Raw genomic sequence first — 15,966 nt, 5'->3', positions numbered from 1 at the left:
AGGCTGAGGCAGGAGAATGGCGTAAACCCGGGAGGCGGAGCTTGCAGTGAGCTGAGATCGGCCACTGCACTCCAGCCTGGGCGACACAGTGAGACTCCGTCTCAAAAAAAATAAAATAAAATAAAATAAATAAATAAAAAAATACATTGACTAAGTTGATGCAGGTTACTGTAGATACTTTAAACAGACACAATAAAGACAAGGATCATAGATGTGACCTCAGTTTGTCTTGGAATACTTTGTGTTCCTCTTCTTTACCTATTGGTTTTTACATTTGCAGGATTCAACTCAGGATGCCGGCCTTCCATGACATCCCCAATCTGGGTTAGATGCCCTCCTGTGATGCTTTAGCATCATGGCCTTACATGTAACAGCACTTGTCACACTAGTCATGTGCTACATGATGATGTTTTGGTCAGCCACAGACAGCAGATACAATGGTGGGATGAGAAGTGGTGGTGGAAGTCAGTGAGACTGATGATCCTGACCTTTTGTAGGCCTAGCACAATGTGTGTGTTTGTGCCATGGTTTTTAACGAAAAAGTTTAAAAGTAAATAGTAAAATAAAAAAAAAAAAAAAAAACTTAATAGAAAAAAAGCTTCTAGAATAAGGGTATAAAGAAAGAAAATATTTTTCTACGGCTGTACGTTTGCATTTTAGGCTAAGTGTTATTACAAGAGTCAAAAAGTTTATAAAGGCCAGAGGCAGTGGCTCACCCAAGGTCAGGAGTTTGAGACCAGCCTGGCCAACATGGTGAAACCCCGTCTCTACTAAAAATACAAAAATTAGCTGGGTGTGGTGGTGCATGCCTGTAGTCCCAGCAACTCAGGAGGCTGAGGCAGGAGAATCATTTGAACCCAGGAGTCAGAGGTTGCCGTGAGCTGAGATCATTCCACCGCACTCCAGCCTGTGCAACAGAGGAAGACTCCACCTCGAAAAAAAAAAAAAAAAAAAATTTTCTAAAAAACCCAACCTGGACAACAAGCAAAACCTCGTCTCTACAAAAAAATTTAAAAATTAGCTGAGTGTTGGTGGCCCGCACCTATAGTACCAGCTAATCAGGAGGCTGAGGTTTGAGGATCACTTGAGCCTAAGAGGTCAAGGCTGCAGTGAGCCATGATTGTGCCACTAAACTCCAGACTAGGTGACAGACAGTTTCTCAAGAAAAAAAAAAAAAAAAAAAAAAATCTTACAAAGTAAAAAAGTTACAGCACACTAAGGTTAATTTATTGAAGAAAAATATATATATTATGTATAACATATATTATATATAACATATATAACATATACATAACATATATATAACATATATATTATATATATATAACGTGTGTGTGTGTGTGTATATTTTCGAGAGACAGTCTTGCCCTGTTGCCCAGGCTGGAGTGCGGTAGCGCGACCTCGGCTTACTGCAACCTCTGCCTCACAGGTTCAAGCTATTCTCCTGCCTCAGACTCCTGAGTAGCTGGGATTATGTCACCACACCTGGCTAACTTTTTTTGGTTTTTTTTTAGTAGAGATGGGGTTTTGCCATGTTGCCTGGGCTGGTCTCAAACTCCTGAGCTCAGACAATCTGCCCACCTAGGCCTCCTCCCAAAGTGTTAGGATTACAGGTGTGAGCCACCATGCCTGGCCAAGAAAAATATTTTCAACAAATTTAGGATAGATTAAGTGTGCAGTGTTTATAAAAGTCTACATGTTCCAACGGTCTATAGCATTCAAGACAGTAACATGCTACACACGTCTGTAGCCTAGGAGCGATAGACTGTACCACATAGCCTAGGTGTACAGTAGGCTATACCATCTAGGTTTGTGGAAGTATATAACATGATGTTTACACAATGACAAAATCACCTAACGATGCGTTTCTCAGAACATATCTCTGTCATTAAGTGATGCGTGACTCTATCTGCTACTTTACTTTCTCTCTAACATTATATTGTAAGGGTAGGAACTGTGTTATCAAGCCTGTTTTCCTAACAAAATCTATGTTTGTTAAAGGAATATTTATTGTGAGTTTACTATGTGTCAGGTACAGTGCTAGGTACTTACAATTTGAGACACAGTTTCATAGATGAGAACACCGAAACTCTGAGAAATTAAGAACTTATTCAAAGTCACACAGCTGGAAATGGGTTGCACCAGTATACCTACCTCCAGAATATATATTGGGTAAAGGATCTGTTTGCATGAACAAACAAAAAAACCATATTCTTGTAAGTATTTTCACACCCTGTACCAGGTCTGTCATTAAATAAATTCTGAAGATGAACAATTTTTGTCCCATCTAAAATATTCAAAACAAAGTCCACCTGTTCTGACTCTAGAAAAAGCTACGAATAGAGGAAACAAATAAGTTGAATTCAAATGCTGCGGAGAAAAGGTAATGTATATTATAGTTCTGTGGTAGTACTGATAACATTCAAGTCATTCTTAGGCAACAGTCTTACGTGTATGAAGTCAATTTTTCATTCCATTGTACAAAACTCGTATCTGAGAAAAATCTAATAGTTAATAGTCTCCAACACCATATGATCATAATCCTTTAGCTTAGGCAGAGATCGACTTACTAAATGAGGCGCCACCAACCTAAGGAAAGATAAGCTGTAAGAGAATGAAGACAGAGGTATATCAAGTAACAGGAACATTGTTCCTTATCAGGATAAAATGTTTATCAGTATTCAAATAAAATAATCTTAAATGGAAAGAGACAGGAAAGAACATGGTTAAATGACGGAAAATGAAGAAAGAGAGAAGCCGATCATGATCTTGTGCAACATCATGACAGGGCTAAGGTATTAAGTATCCAATACAAGGATACTTAATAGACCAAAGAATTTAAAATCCCAGGGAACTTGAATAACCAGCCACAAAAGAGGCCTCTCTTTGTTGTGGTTCACAACACAAAAGGCCATCAACTAATTAGGAAATATTAAAATTAAGAGGGCAGCAGGTTTCTTCTTGGTAGACAGCCCATGCTACCATCCACAAAGTGAGCAGTGGAAGGGGTATTTAATGTCAAGGCTTTATTTGAATTTCTGTTCCAGATGCCTCTCCACAGCATTCATCACACCTTCCTTCACACTCAAAGGGAAAAGTCCTTAAGAGTTTACCACATTTTGGTGTTATTTTTAGCATAAACATTTGTTCTTCTATAAGAAGTATCTCTCTGGATTCAAACCAATGTCAATGAATGTTATTTCCATTGTATAATCATTTAAAAGTCACCTACAGAGCTGGGTGCAGCAGCTTGTGCCTGTAATCTCAGCTACTCGAGAGGCTGAGGCAGGAGGATTGCATGAGGTCAGGAGTTCAAGAGCAGCCTGGCAACATGGCAAGATCCCATCTCTAAAGAAAAAAAAAAAAGGCACCTACAAATTGAAATTGACTTGGTAGCTTAGGATCATTTTTCACCAGTCCCATGTACTTATAGTTGATTTCAAATGTTTGGTACAGGTGACTGTAAGACTTCAAGTATTCCATGAAAACACCATTCATGCTGGGATCATAAAATTACATTTCTGGGATGGTATTTTAAAGTCTGTTTTAACTTTTGTCTTCAAGAGCTACTTTCTTCTTGCTGTTCTGACCAGTGACCTTTTTCCTGTAAAGAGCAAAGTAGGGAAAATGGAATAAAAAATTCTAGATATATTTACTTTCCATAACCCTACCACCAGTTTAATAAACATTTATTGAAACCTACTGTGTATCAAATAATGAGGCACCAGGAACACAAAGATGCATTAGACATGGTCTCTGCCCTTTAGAAAATCACAATCACCTAAGTGAGGCAAAACCATCACAGTAAACTACATTACTACATGCTATGACAGATAGATTCGGATCCTGACCTAATGAGTTCACATTGATTCAGTGCTTACTAAGTGCTAGAAACTGTTATTAAGTGCTTTACGTGTATTAACTCAGGTAATTTTCCTAACAGCTTATTAGGAGTATTCTAGTATTATCCTCCGTTTACAGATGAGGAGAATGAGGCACAGAGTGGTTGAGTAACTTGCCAGTCATCACTCACTGGTAATCCATGTTAGACATGAATCCTATCATTCTGATCCTATAGCCTAGTGAAGGTTGAATGTCATTAACTAGGTGGTAACAGACAAAGGAAAAAAGTTTTGAGAAAATAATCAATGTTTGCAAACTATTATTACAGTAATACAAAGTTCTTTGGTGTGTATTAACTCATATAATCCCAAATCCCAACTCTACACAGGGAAGTAGATAATAGAACCAGTTCTTCTGGCTCCAAATTCAGTTCCTCCCCCACTCACTGCATGGGGCCAAGTTTGTGGTGCCTGAAGTGAGGTCCACTAAGCAACAAGGATTCAGGTCTGTAGCTCAATGGGGAAGTTGGGGCTGAAGACATGCCCTTAAGAGCTATGAGCACAGAGGTATGAGCTGAGCCTATCAGCATGGGTGGGATCATGAAGAAAACATCGACAGCGCAGAGGGAAGCCAGAATGGGATCATGACAGGTCCTGCTTGTACACTATGTTAAGTAGTATGGCCTTTACACACGAAGAAAATGGAGACAAGATTTATATCAAGTGTCTTCGAAGTCTTAGTACAAATTAAGTTTTAATAACCTCAGAGGAAGGTAGGTGCAGTGGCTCATGCCTGTAATCCCACCATGTTGGGAGGCAGAGGCAGGCAGATCGCTTGAGTCCAGGAGTCTGAGACCAGCCTGGGCAACATGGCGAAACCCCATCTCTACTAAAAAAAAAAAAAAGAAAAGAAAATTAGCCAGGCACAGTGGCACAAGCCTGTAGTCCCAGCTTCTCGGGGGGTTGAGGTGGGAGGACTGCTTGAGCCCAGGAGGTTGAGGCTGCAGTGAGTCCTGATTGTGCCACTGCACTCCAGTATGGGTGACAGAGTGAGACCCTGTCTCAAAAAACAAAAAACCCCAGTAGTATAAATGCTATAAACTTACAAAAATCAGCATTTAGACTGGGCACGGTGGGTCACGCCTGTAACCCCAGCACTTTGGGAGGCGGAGGCGGGCAGATCACAAGGCCAGGAGATCAAGACCATCCTGGCCAACATGGTGAAATCCTGTCTTTACTAAAAATACAAAAATTAGCTGGGCATGGTGGTGCGTGCCTGTAATCCCACCTACTCAGGAGGCTGAGGCAGGAGAACCGCTTAAGCCCGGGAGGCGGAGGTTGCAGTGAGCCGAGATCGCGCCACCGCACTCCAGCCTAGCAACAGAGATTCCATCTCAAAACAAAAACAAAAACAAATCAGCATTTAAAGTATAATTATTTAAAATACTGATGTATCTTATTAAAATTCAACATAGTCACCATCTTATATTCTAGTTGATTTTGACCTTTGTAAAACTTTCATCAGTTGCTGCTCAGTGCCTGAAAGGACTGCATTTGTTATCTTGGCTTTAAGACCATCCAAAGAGTAATGCATGCATAACAGTTCTGATGTGACCCACTCCTCTCCCACCAACAGGTCTATTAAGACAGATTAGGTGACCAAAGTGACCAAGCATAACAAGGTTTGCTACCAATCCACTGGTCTACGTGTCACCCAGAAAGTGCTGCGACAGAAAATTAAAATTTAAAAATGTTGGCCAGGTGCAGTGGCTCACACTTGTAATCCTAGCACTTTGGGAGGCTGAGGTGGAAGATCACATGAGGCCAAAGTTCGAGACCAGCCTGGCCAACATGGTGAAACCCTGTCTCTAGTAAAAATACAAAAATTAGCCGGGTGTGGTGGCGAGTGCCTGTAATCCCAGCTATCTAGGAGGCTGAGGCACGAGAATCACTTGAACCTGGGAGGTGGAGGTTGCAGTGAGCGAGATTGCGCCACTGCACTCCAGCCTGGGCGACAGGGCGACAGAGCAAGACTCCATCTCCAAAAACAAAAAGTGAATGTGAAGCATTCCCAAAACTGAATTAAGCACAAATGGAATTAAAAGGATTGATCATTCAAATATACTTTTTTCAGTTTGTAGCACTTTTCCTTCCCAAGTTATTAAAACTTAAAAGTACGATAAAATTTTGGGACACTATATACATTGTATATTTGAACTGACCTTTATTCCTCATAGTCAATACCAACATGTGAACTCTTGTTCACTTATTACAAAGTACACTCTAATTTTCATGCCTCTGTTCATCTTGTTCCCTTCTCCATGCCTAAATTTTACCTATCCTTAAAGACAGTTCTACTTTGTTGAAACTTCTGTAACCACACCAATTCACAATCATCTTTCTCTTCTCTAAACTCCTATTTTATTTAAAAACCAGTCTCTAATTTTCTGTCATGTACACGGATCTTCTTTCCCCAGCTTCAGGAAAGGAGTCTGATTTTATATTCATTTGTATATCCTACCACCACCAAGTACCTTGCAGGACAACTTGGTAAATGCCTACTGGTTATGGAAACAGTTGTTTCCTAATGACTTATATAGAACAGATGTGAGGTAACTGGATATAAGCATTAGCATATTTCACAATGGTAATATCCTAGGCCACTGATAGCACTCTCAGGGGAAAAAAAACAACAAATTATAGACTTGAACAATTCTATTAGAGTATATAATAACCTGGTTCTGGTACAATGTGAAGAGTGCCATTTTCCTTAAATAGTGGAAACAGTATAACTGTTCAGAATATCTTGACCTATCCTTTTCAAAATATAAAGCTTCCTAGTATTACTGGGCAAAATAAGGTAGTCTATATGTATGCTAAAAAACTATGCTTTAATATCCTCATAAAACTCAGCTAAGCTAGCACAAATTTACCTAAGTAATACTTTTTACAGCTGTTACAATGTGCATCTGCATAAGCCTGAGATCATATTGAAATCCTGCCCAGAATATGAAGGAGCTTCAAAGAAGACTAGATTCATGTAAGTCAATGGTCCTAACTACTGGCCTTAGTAGCATGTCCTAATGTGGGTTGTGTAGAGAAGGTGGGCAGTACAATTCTAATTTATAAGGAATTGAAATAATATTTTCCAAGATGGAAAAAAGCAGATCATCAACATATTGACACAGAAAAATTCCAATATTAAAATAAATTCCTGGCCAGGCACAGTGGCTCACGCCTGTAATCCCAACACTCTGGAAGGCTGAGGCGGGTGGATCACCTGAGGTCAGCCTGACCAATATGGCGAAACTCCATGTCTAATAAAAATACAAAAAAATTAGCTGGGTGTGGTGGGCGGGAGCCTGTAATCTCAGCTATTTGGGAGGATGAGGCAGTAGAATACCTTGAACCCGGGAGGCAGAGGTTGCAGTGAGCCGAGATCACGCCACTGCACTCTAGCCTGGGCAACATTGCGAGACTCCATCCCAAAAAAACCAACCAACCAACCAACCAACAAATTCCCCAATTATAGGCAACCTAAAATATATTATTTTTATCACATTTTATAACAGACTGTAGTATCAATTCTACTTTTAAAATTTACCCTAAGGAAAATAATGACTACTATAACTTTATGACGGTGTCAAACAGCCATTTTTCTTACCACATACTTACCGTTTATCCTTAGCTTTTTCTAAGAAACATTTTGGAGTTGTACTAATGCTCTCCCTTTCCAATGGTTTCTTAATCATCTTTTTCTTTTGTTTGCTGAAAGTTACAAAGTAAAAGAGGAAACAAATTAAGTCCAACTTCAATTAGAAGAGTTAAAGCTAGAATTAGTTTGATCCTTGATCACAAAATTCATTTTTTTTTCTTTGAGACGGAGTTTTGCTCTTGTTGCCCAGGCTGGAGTGCAATGGTGGAATCTCGGCTCACTGCAACCTCTGCCTCCTGGGTTCAGACGATTCTCCTGCCTCAGCCTCCCGAGTAGCTGGGATTACAGGCATGCACCACGATGCCCAGCTAAATTTTTTTTGTATTTTAAGTAGAAATGGGGTTTCTCCACGTTGGTCAGGCTGGTCTCAAACTCCCAACCTCAGGTGATCCGCCCACCTCGGCCTCCCAAAGTGCTGGGATTACAGGCGTGGGCTACTGCATCCGGCCACAAAATTCATTTTTTAAAACCATTTACTGGTTTAAGGTGGGGCTGTTAACTACTTTAATAAATGAGGTCACCTAATAGCATTTAGAGAGCTAACTCAAAGGGATGATAAATTCAATCCACCTTTTAAAAAGCTACTGACTGTGATAAAAATATGTCCTGTGCCAACTTTATATCCTATGTTAACAAGCATCAGAGTTTGATTTTGATCAATTAAGTTTTTTACCAGTTTTATGAACTAAAATAATTCTTAGCATATTTTACTTATACTGAATACTTTTAAAAGAATCTGAATACTTAAAATTTCAAGGATAAGGCTGGGTACAGTAGCTCATGCCTATAATCCCAGCACTTTAGGAGGCCGAGGCAGGCAGATCACTTGAGGTCAGGAGTTTGAGACCAGCCTGGCCAACATGATGAAACTCCATCTCTACTAAAAATACAAAGATTAGCTGGGCGTGGTGGCGCACACCTGTAATTCTAGCCACTTGAGAGGCTGAGGCAGGAGAACTGCTTAAATCTGGGAGGCAGAGGTTGCAATGAGCTGAGACTTCATCTCAAGGAAAAAAATTTAAAAAAATAAAAAATAAAGGATAAAAAACTGGCAAGGAAATAACATAATATTCACAAGTAGTTTTGGGCTGGGCACAGTGACTCACGCCTGTAATCCTAGCACTTTGGGATGCAAAGATATAAGATAGGATCACTTGAGACCAGGAGTTCAAGATTAGCCTGGTTAACATAGCAAGACCCCATTTCTACTCCCCAAAAATCTAAAAAATATTATAGCCAGGCATGGTGATGCATGCCTGTAGTCCCAGCTACTCAGGGGACTGAGGCAGGAGGATCACTTGAGCCCAGGAGATCAAGGCTACAGTGAGCTGTGATCATGCCACTGCATTCCAGCCTGGGCAACAGAGCAAGGAAAAAAAAAAAAAAGAGTGTATATACAAAGAGACAGAGAGTCTAAGATCCAGGTAAATTCAAGATTGTACCTTAGTAGTTTCTGAAAACCTTTTATGTATTCTGGTACGGGACACCCGGCCTGCTGTATAACATTGGCAACGCTGAAAAAGAAATCCATAAACATAAACTTGTATCTTGCTAAACTGATGTTTATGAATGTAAACCCTCTGCACAACGTTAGAGGGAACTAAAACTACACAAAGTAATCCACAAAGTGTTCTGATATATTATCAATTATTACCTGATGTAAGCACATTGGATTACAGAGAGAACTATCCACTGGGCTGAAATTAATGCACTGATGAATAACTAGAGATAACACTTATTTCAACATTTATCAAATCCTATAAAGCTGGTAAACTCAATCAATCTTGGAGGAAGCACTGACTGAAGCCAGAGTCAAGCTTATATTCATTAAGTGGAAGTGCCTACTATGGGGCTGGCACTGTTGCCAAGTTTTTTGTGTATAGTAATTTCTTCACTCTTCACAACAAGCCTGTGTTGTAAATACTGTCACTATCCTCATTTCACAGATGGAAAACTGATGTGCATAGTTACACTAACATTTGGGTCATGAGATTCACATGCTTGGAGTTGCTGAGGCCTATGGTGGATCTAGGTTGTTGGAATACACTCCTCTACACATGCACATTTGAATCTGCTCAAAGCGATGCAAAGGCTGACAGGTGGCAGAGCCAAAGCTCAGAAAGCACAATCAAAATATTTACCAAAACCAATAAATAGATCTAAGTACAAACCCCCTTTGGCCAAAACTAGATTTCATTACCTAGAAATGTGAAGTGTTATCAATCACCATCAACCAAAGATTACCGTAGACAGTCAAAATGCAGGAAACTCATCTTCTACATTAAAATCTAATGTCAAGATTCACTGAAAGAGTCCTGTGAATCTGAAACTTACAATGAACATTATTCCACTTTGAATACGCATTTCCAAATTCTAATAATGGAAGGGCAAAAACAAGGCCCTTTGATCATTTTTCCTTTCCCATGGCTAAAATATGGTTAACTAACACCATTATCAGTAGAATTTGGGACATAGCCATTCTGTAATTATCTCTTAATTGAATATACATGTAAGAATAATGAAGCAATTTTGCCAATAACACTAGGTTATTTTTTCTAATTTACCTTCTTAATAATGGTTTATCATCTTCAGTGAAAAATGTAATTGCTTTTCCCTTATTCCCTGCTCTTCCAGTTCGACCTAAGAAAAATTAGACCATTAAAAAACACATTTTGGGTGGACAGAGGCTCTCAAAATTCGTTTACAAAAGTCACTGGATTTTCATAGCACTAAGAAATGAGCATGTGTGTGCCAGGAATAGCAGGGGTGCTAAGACAGATCAGTGGGTGACAGAGGGGAAGGAAAAAAAGACAACTCACCTATCCTGTGGATATATTCCACTGAGCTGGTTGGAAAGTCATAGTTGATCACCAAGTTCACACCTTTAAAATCAATCCCTCTTGCTAGCAAGGCCGTACAAATCAGAACCCAGATTCTTCCTGCTCTGAAACTGTGGACTGTGTTATCTCTCTGGTTAACAGAATATATATTAAATTACTTTAGAATGAAAACAGGTACTTCATAAATTTAATGTTAATAATTTAAAATCAAGTAGTTCTTCTGAGTTTCAAAGTATACATTTGACTTTACCTGTTGTTGTGTTCTCTCTGCATGAATAACATCCACATTAATACCTTCATATATGAGCTCATGAAAAAGTTCTTTAGCCCTTTCAATGGACTGAACAAAAACAAGAACAGGTGGATTGAAACCCTAAAAGAAGGCAAAAATTGGCACACATAACTCGATCAAGAATACAATTGGTCAGTATTTCATAATATGATTGTAGCTTCTAAGAACCCAATTCAATTTAATGTACTTTCTTGGCCAAATTTCTTGGGCTAGTGGTCTAACTCTGCCTCCATCTTCCTCACCATTCTCTCCAATTGGTTATTTCCACTCAATTTGAACTATATTCTCCATCTTGCTAATTCCAATAATCTTGTCTAATCAATCCCCCTACACCCCTCTACAATAACAGATGCCCAAACTTTGAAATAATCATCTCTTGACTTCTGTGCCTCAAAACCTTTTTTTATTCTGCTTAAAATGAAATAACTATCTTTTTAATTCATTTGGTTTTTTGGGGTGAAATTAATTTTTTTATTCTTATGGATTTAGGGGTACAAATGCAGTTGTGTTACACAGATATATTGCATAATGGTGAAATCCGGGCTTTTAGTGTACCCATCACCCCAGTGGTATACGCTATACCCCACAGGTGGTATTTCATCCCTCATTAACTCATTATTATCCTAATTCTGGTGCTCTCCCCAAGCTTAGTTCTTGGTTCTGTTCTTTCAATATAATCTTTATTTTACTGAGCTGAATCTCTACTACTAGCTCTATGCAAAATTTTTTTTAACTACATCTGATATCTGTGTATCTAAGCAAATTATTTTTACATTTACAGTATCAAATCCTTACTCTCTCTCAAACCAGCTTCCTATCTTTTTTTTTTTTTTTTTTTTTTTTTTTTGAGACGGACTCTGGCTCTGTTGCCCAGGCTGGAATACAGTGGCGCAATCTCGGCTCACTGCACCCTCTGCCTCCCAGGTTCAAGTGATTCTCCTGTCTCGGCCTCCTGAGTAGCTGGGATTACAGGCGTGCGCTACCACGCCTGGCTAATTTTTTTGTATTTTTAGTAGAGATGGGATTTCACCATGTTGATCAGGCTGGTCTCAAACTCCTGACCTGATGATCTGCCCACTTCAGCTTCCCAAAGTGCTGGAATTACAGGCGTAAGCCACCGTGCCTGGCCGAGTTTCTTAGCCTTTTTATGATGGTTTAAACACCTCTTTTGGAATCTTATGAAAGCTAAGAAACTTTCCAACAAGTAACCACTCATTTGCACAAAAATCTTACATATAATTTTAGAGGGTCTGCAGATCTCCCAAAGGTCATACATGGCTAAAAATCTCTGGTGTATAATCTCCAAGTGAATATCCTGGAAAACCTTAAATTTCCTAGTACCAAATGATTCTCTTAAGAATATTAGTAAAATACATTTAGCATTTACTATGTGCCAAGCACTATTATATAGTAAGTGTTACGCTTGTACTAACAAATTAATAGTAAAACAGCTCTATGAGGTAGATATTATGATCCCATTTTACAGACAAGGAAAATGTGGAAGAGAGGTTAAGTTGTGCAAAGCTGCAATGGTGGAGCTAGAACTTCTACCCAAATAGCCTAGCTCCAGAGTCCACGCTCTTAACCACTAAAGCAGACCATTTCTACAGTCACCAGGTACTTGCAAACTTTTCCCTTTCATCCTCCAACTATACTTAATGTCCCACCACTAAGGCTGCTGCCCTTATTTCTTCCTCATCTCTGCCTAGCCCAGTTTAAAAGCCTGACTGGTTTCCTGACTTTCCATCTTTCCCATTATAATTCACCTTACATATTACTGTTTAACTAATTTTCCTTAAAAATTATGTAGTCACAATTATCTGGGCGTGGTGGCGGGCACCTGTAGTCCCAAGTACTCGGGAAGCTGAGGGAGAACGGTGCGAACCCAGGAGGCGGAGCTTGCAGTGAGCCAAGATGACACCACTGCACTCCAACCTGGGTGAAAGAACGAGACTCTGTCTCAAAACAAAACAAAACAAATTATGTAGTCACATTCTTCAAAAATATCCTGTCCCCAACTTTCTTGTCCAACCTGGTTTTCTTTAATTCCATACCATAAACTGTTTGCCTTAGACTGGTAACTGCTTCATTAGTCTTCAAACACATGGCGTTCGCTTTCATCTCTTAAGGCTTTACTCAAGCTGCTCCCCCAGCCATCCTTGCTCTTCCCCTCCACCTTTTATCTTGAAAATCCTTCAAGGATCAGTTTAGTAGCATTTCTTCTATAAGGCTCAACCAATTCAGCTCACCCTGATGGTCCCATTATGATGATATGGATGCTTAAAAAAGTACTCTTTAGCCCTTTATGACAGTTTATCAGAGACTATCTTACAGAAGTGTATTTATTTTATCCCTCTAAATAAGACTAAATTCCAGGGGCAGAACTTAGGAGATTTCTTGTATTGTCCAGCACTGACACCTCAGTACTTAACTTTCAACTATGCCTTCTACTCAGTACTTACTGATAGGATAAAAACAGAAAACCCCACTCAGTGTCCTACAACACCCCAATTCTTCTATAAGAAACCAGCAGAGGGATGGAGCAGGCAAATGTGGAAAAATGAAATTCTCAGGGCATCAGGTAGATCGTTTCCTAGCCTAATCTGAGCTGCAAAAAGACAACTTACCATATTCTGAGAGGCAAGCTTCTGTCCGTTGGGATAAGAGTTGGGACAATATGCTTCTTAACAGTTTACTGCTAGATTACTAAATACGATGCAGGATGATCATATAGTTGGCACAATGTACTTTCTTATCAATTTACCAGTGGATTACTGAATACAAGGCAAGATGATGATGACACAATGCTACCACTGTAATAGCCTCCCACCAGAAATATAAGACTTGGCAAACTTTACCAAAATTCAAAAAGGTAATCCAAATATACCTTTTTAACAAGTTCTCTCATGGCCAGAAGTTTTCCAGTCTCAGATCCAACAAAGAGAAGCTCTTGTTCTACAGTTTCTACTGCAGAATTCCTAAGAAGAAAATATACCTTGTAGTTTGTAAGAGTCAATTTTTGCTTTTCCCCTGAACTCTTTCCCCTAAACTCTAAATAAATGAAAAAATTTACACACAACTCCAACAAAATCAATTTTTCCACTGTCAGTATTAATAAGTACTTAATTTTTTATACTTTAACTTGAAGACAAAATTGTTATTTTTAAATGCTTTCTTCTAATTTTAAAACTATCTTGAAATGCCAACCATTAAAACTTACGTTTTAGTCATAAATTTTCATGTATTTGATTATTTAATTATAAAAAATTTCTAACTGTACAATTATTGAGTAAAATAATAAAAACATTTTTAAGGTTGTTATCACACATGGTTAAACATTTTCATAATGATTAGCAAAGATTTATTTACAGACCAACAGTTGGGGGTGAGATATATTAAGACTTTATTAATACTCTGTAAGATGTTACAATGTACTATGTTGTATCATAAATATTTTTCCCATTCTACTGTCAGCCTTTAAATTATGTTTATGTGAACTCATTCTGCTTTCCCTTTTTTTAAGATGAAGTCTCACTTTGTCACTCAGGCTGGAGTGCAGTGGGGGCGATCTTGGCCCACTGCAACCTCCACCTCCCAAGTTCAAGCAATTCTCTTGCCTCAGCCTCCCAAGTAGCTGGGACTATAGACACATGCCAATTTTTGTATTTTGGGAAGAGACAGGGTTTCACCATTTTGGTCAGGCTGGTCTTGAACTCCTGACCTCAGGTGGTGATCCACCTGCCTCTGCCTCCCAAAGTGCTGGGATTACAGGTGTGAGGCACCATACCCAACTTTGCTTTCTTCTTACACACAGGAATTTTAGGTTTAAAATGGGGTATTTTTTACAGTTCCATTGGCTACTTTTTCACTTAATATGGTATTACAAACACTTTTTCATATAGCTACAGTCTTCCTACATCATTTCAGGGGTTACATAATAATCCATCAGGTAGCAACATCATAATTTCTTTAAACTGTTTTCTACCACTGAGCATTTATTTACCATAAAATGCTCCCCAAAATATTTTTTAAAAGGAAATATAAATCAAGTGGCTCAGTAATATCAGATTCTTCCTCTGTGGTCCACTTATTTAAGTCATCAAAGAAACTAAATCTTCTGGGTGGCCACAGAGCTCATGTTATACTCTGTGGATGGAAAAAAACACCTAAAAGCATGATAGGAATGTTAACATGATATAAAAACCTTCTTTTAGATTATTCTAAAACAGAACATCCTTGAACAATCTTGGCTTAAAAGAACACATTTCAATCAGTAAAACCCTCTCGCTTGCTAGTCTCAGGCCAAGAAACCTATTTTCTTCAGTCTTAAAAAAAAGACTTGTATTTAAAAAAAAAAATCAATGGGATAATGTTGAAAAACAATTAAATACCTTGCTCCAATGGACACACTGATGACATTGTCCAGGTTGAGTTTGCACCACTGTTCAACATCATATGCAAAAGTTGCACTGAACATAGCTCTTCGGACCTTGTGGGATGTGCAGGCCAGGAAAATGGAAGCCAGCTGGTCTCTGAACCCAGTTTTGCCATCTTCAAACAGTTTATCTGATTCGTCTACTACAAGCCACTCAACACTAAGAAATAACAAAACAACTTGTGGATATTGAACTGAAAGATCCAAGACACTTCACTAAACCATAGGGGCAGTGGACACATGAGAAAGTCAAACTATGATGCTGCTTCTCAGATCCGCTTTATCATACCAGAAAAAAAAAGAAAAGAAAAATAAGCAGGTGATATGGTTTGACTGTGTATCCCCACCCATATCTCATCTCGAATTGTAATCCCCATGTGTTGAGGGAGGGACCTGGTGGGAGATGACTGGATCATGGGGGCTCTCTCTGTCTCTCTCCCCCATCTGCCACCATGTAAGATGTGCCTTGCTTCCTCTTCTGCCATGACTCTAAGTTTCCTAAGGCCTCCCCAGTCATGCCCTGACTTGTGGGTCAATTAAACCTTCCGTTCTTTATAAATTACCCAGTCTCAAGTAGCTGTTTAGACCAGCATGAAAACGGACTAACACAGCAGGAAAAAGGTAAAAGCTAGATAAACATAGCTCAATGTACCTATTCCAATAGCCTCAGAGATACAAGGTTCCATTAATGACAACAGAGCTTTTCATGAACTTCACTAACTCCATCACCATTGCTGAAAGATGCAAAAAGGTCTAGGGGAATTCTGTACTAAATGCTTATCAAAATGTGTAACTTTCCTCCAGACCAGATAGTTTTCTTTTTTTTTTTTTTTTTTTTTTTT

At 39.0% G+C, this 15,966-nt stretch overlaps 1 protein-coding gene across 1 annotated transcript in view; it reads right to left on the bottom strand.

The window, feature by feature from the left end:
• Window positions 1-2,371: 2,371 nt before the first annotated feature.
• DDX52 (DExD-box helicase 52) overlaps window positions 2,372-15,966 on the bottom strand; it is a 32,929-nt gene continuing 19,334 nt past the window's right edge. The window contains 8 exon segments of the mRNA XM_017864111.1: window positions 2,372-3,604; window positions 7,518-7,610; window positions 9,000-9,071; window positions 10,122-10,197; window positions 10,377-10,527; window positions 10,648-10,770; window positions 13,577-13,667; window positions 15,081-15,284. Of these exon segments, the coding sequence (XP_017719600.1) occupies window positions 3,547-3,604; window positions 7,518-7,610; window positions 9,000-9,071; window positions 10,122-10,197; window positions 10,377-10,527; window positions 10,648-10,770; window positions 13,577-13,667; window positions 15,081-15,284 (868 nt within the window). The 3' untranslated portion in view covers window positions 2,372-3,546.

This window comes from Rhinopithecus bieti, unplaced genomic scaffold (genome assembly GCF_001698545.2).
Source record: "Rhinopithecus bieti isolate Rb0 unplaced genomic scaffold, ASM169854v2 scaffold_74621, whole genome shotgun sequence".
NCBI lineage: Eukaryota > Metazoa > Chordata > Mammalia > Primates > Cercopithecidae > Rhinopithecus > Rhinopithecus bieti.
This window is presented reverse-complemented; position numbering and strand designations above follow the sequence as displayed.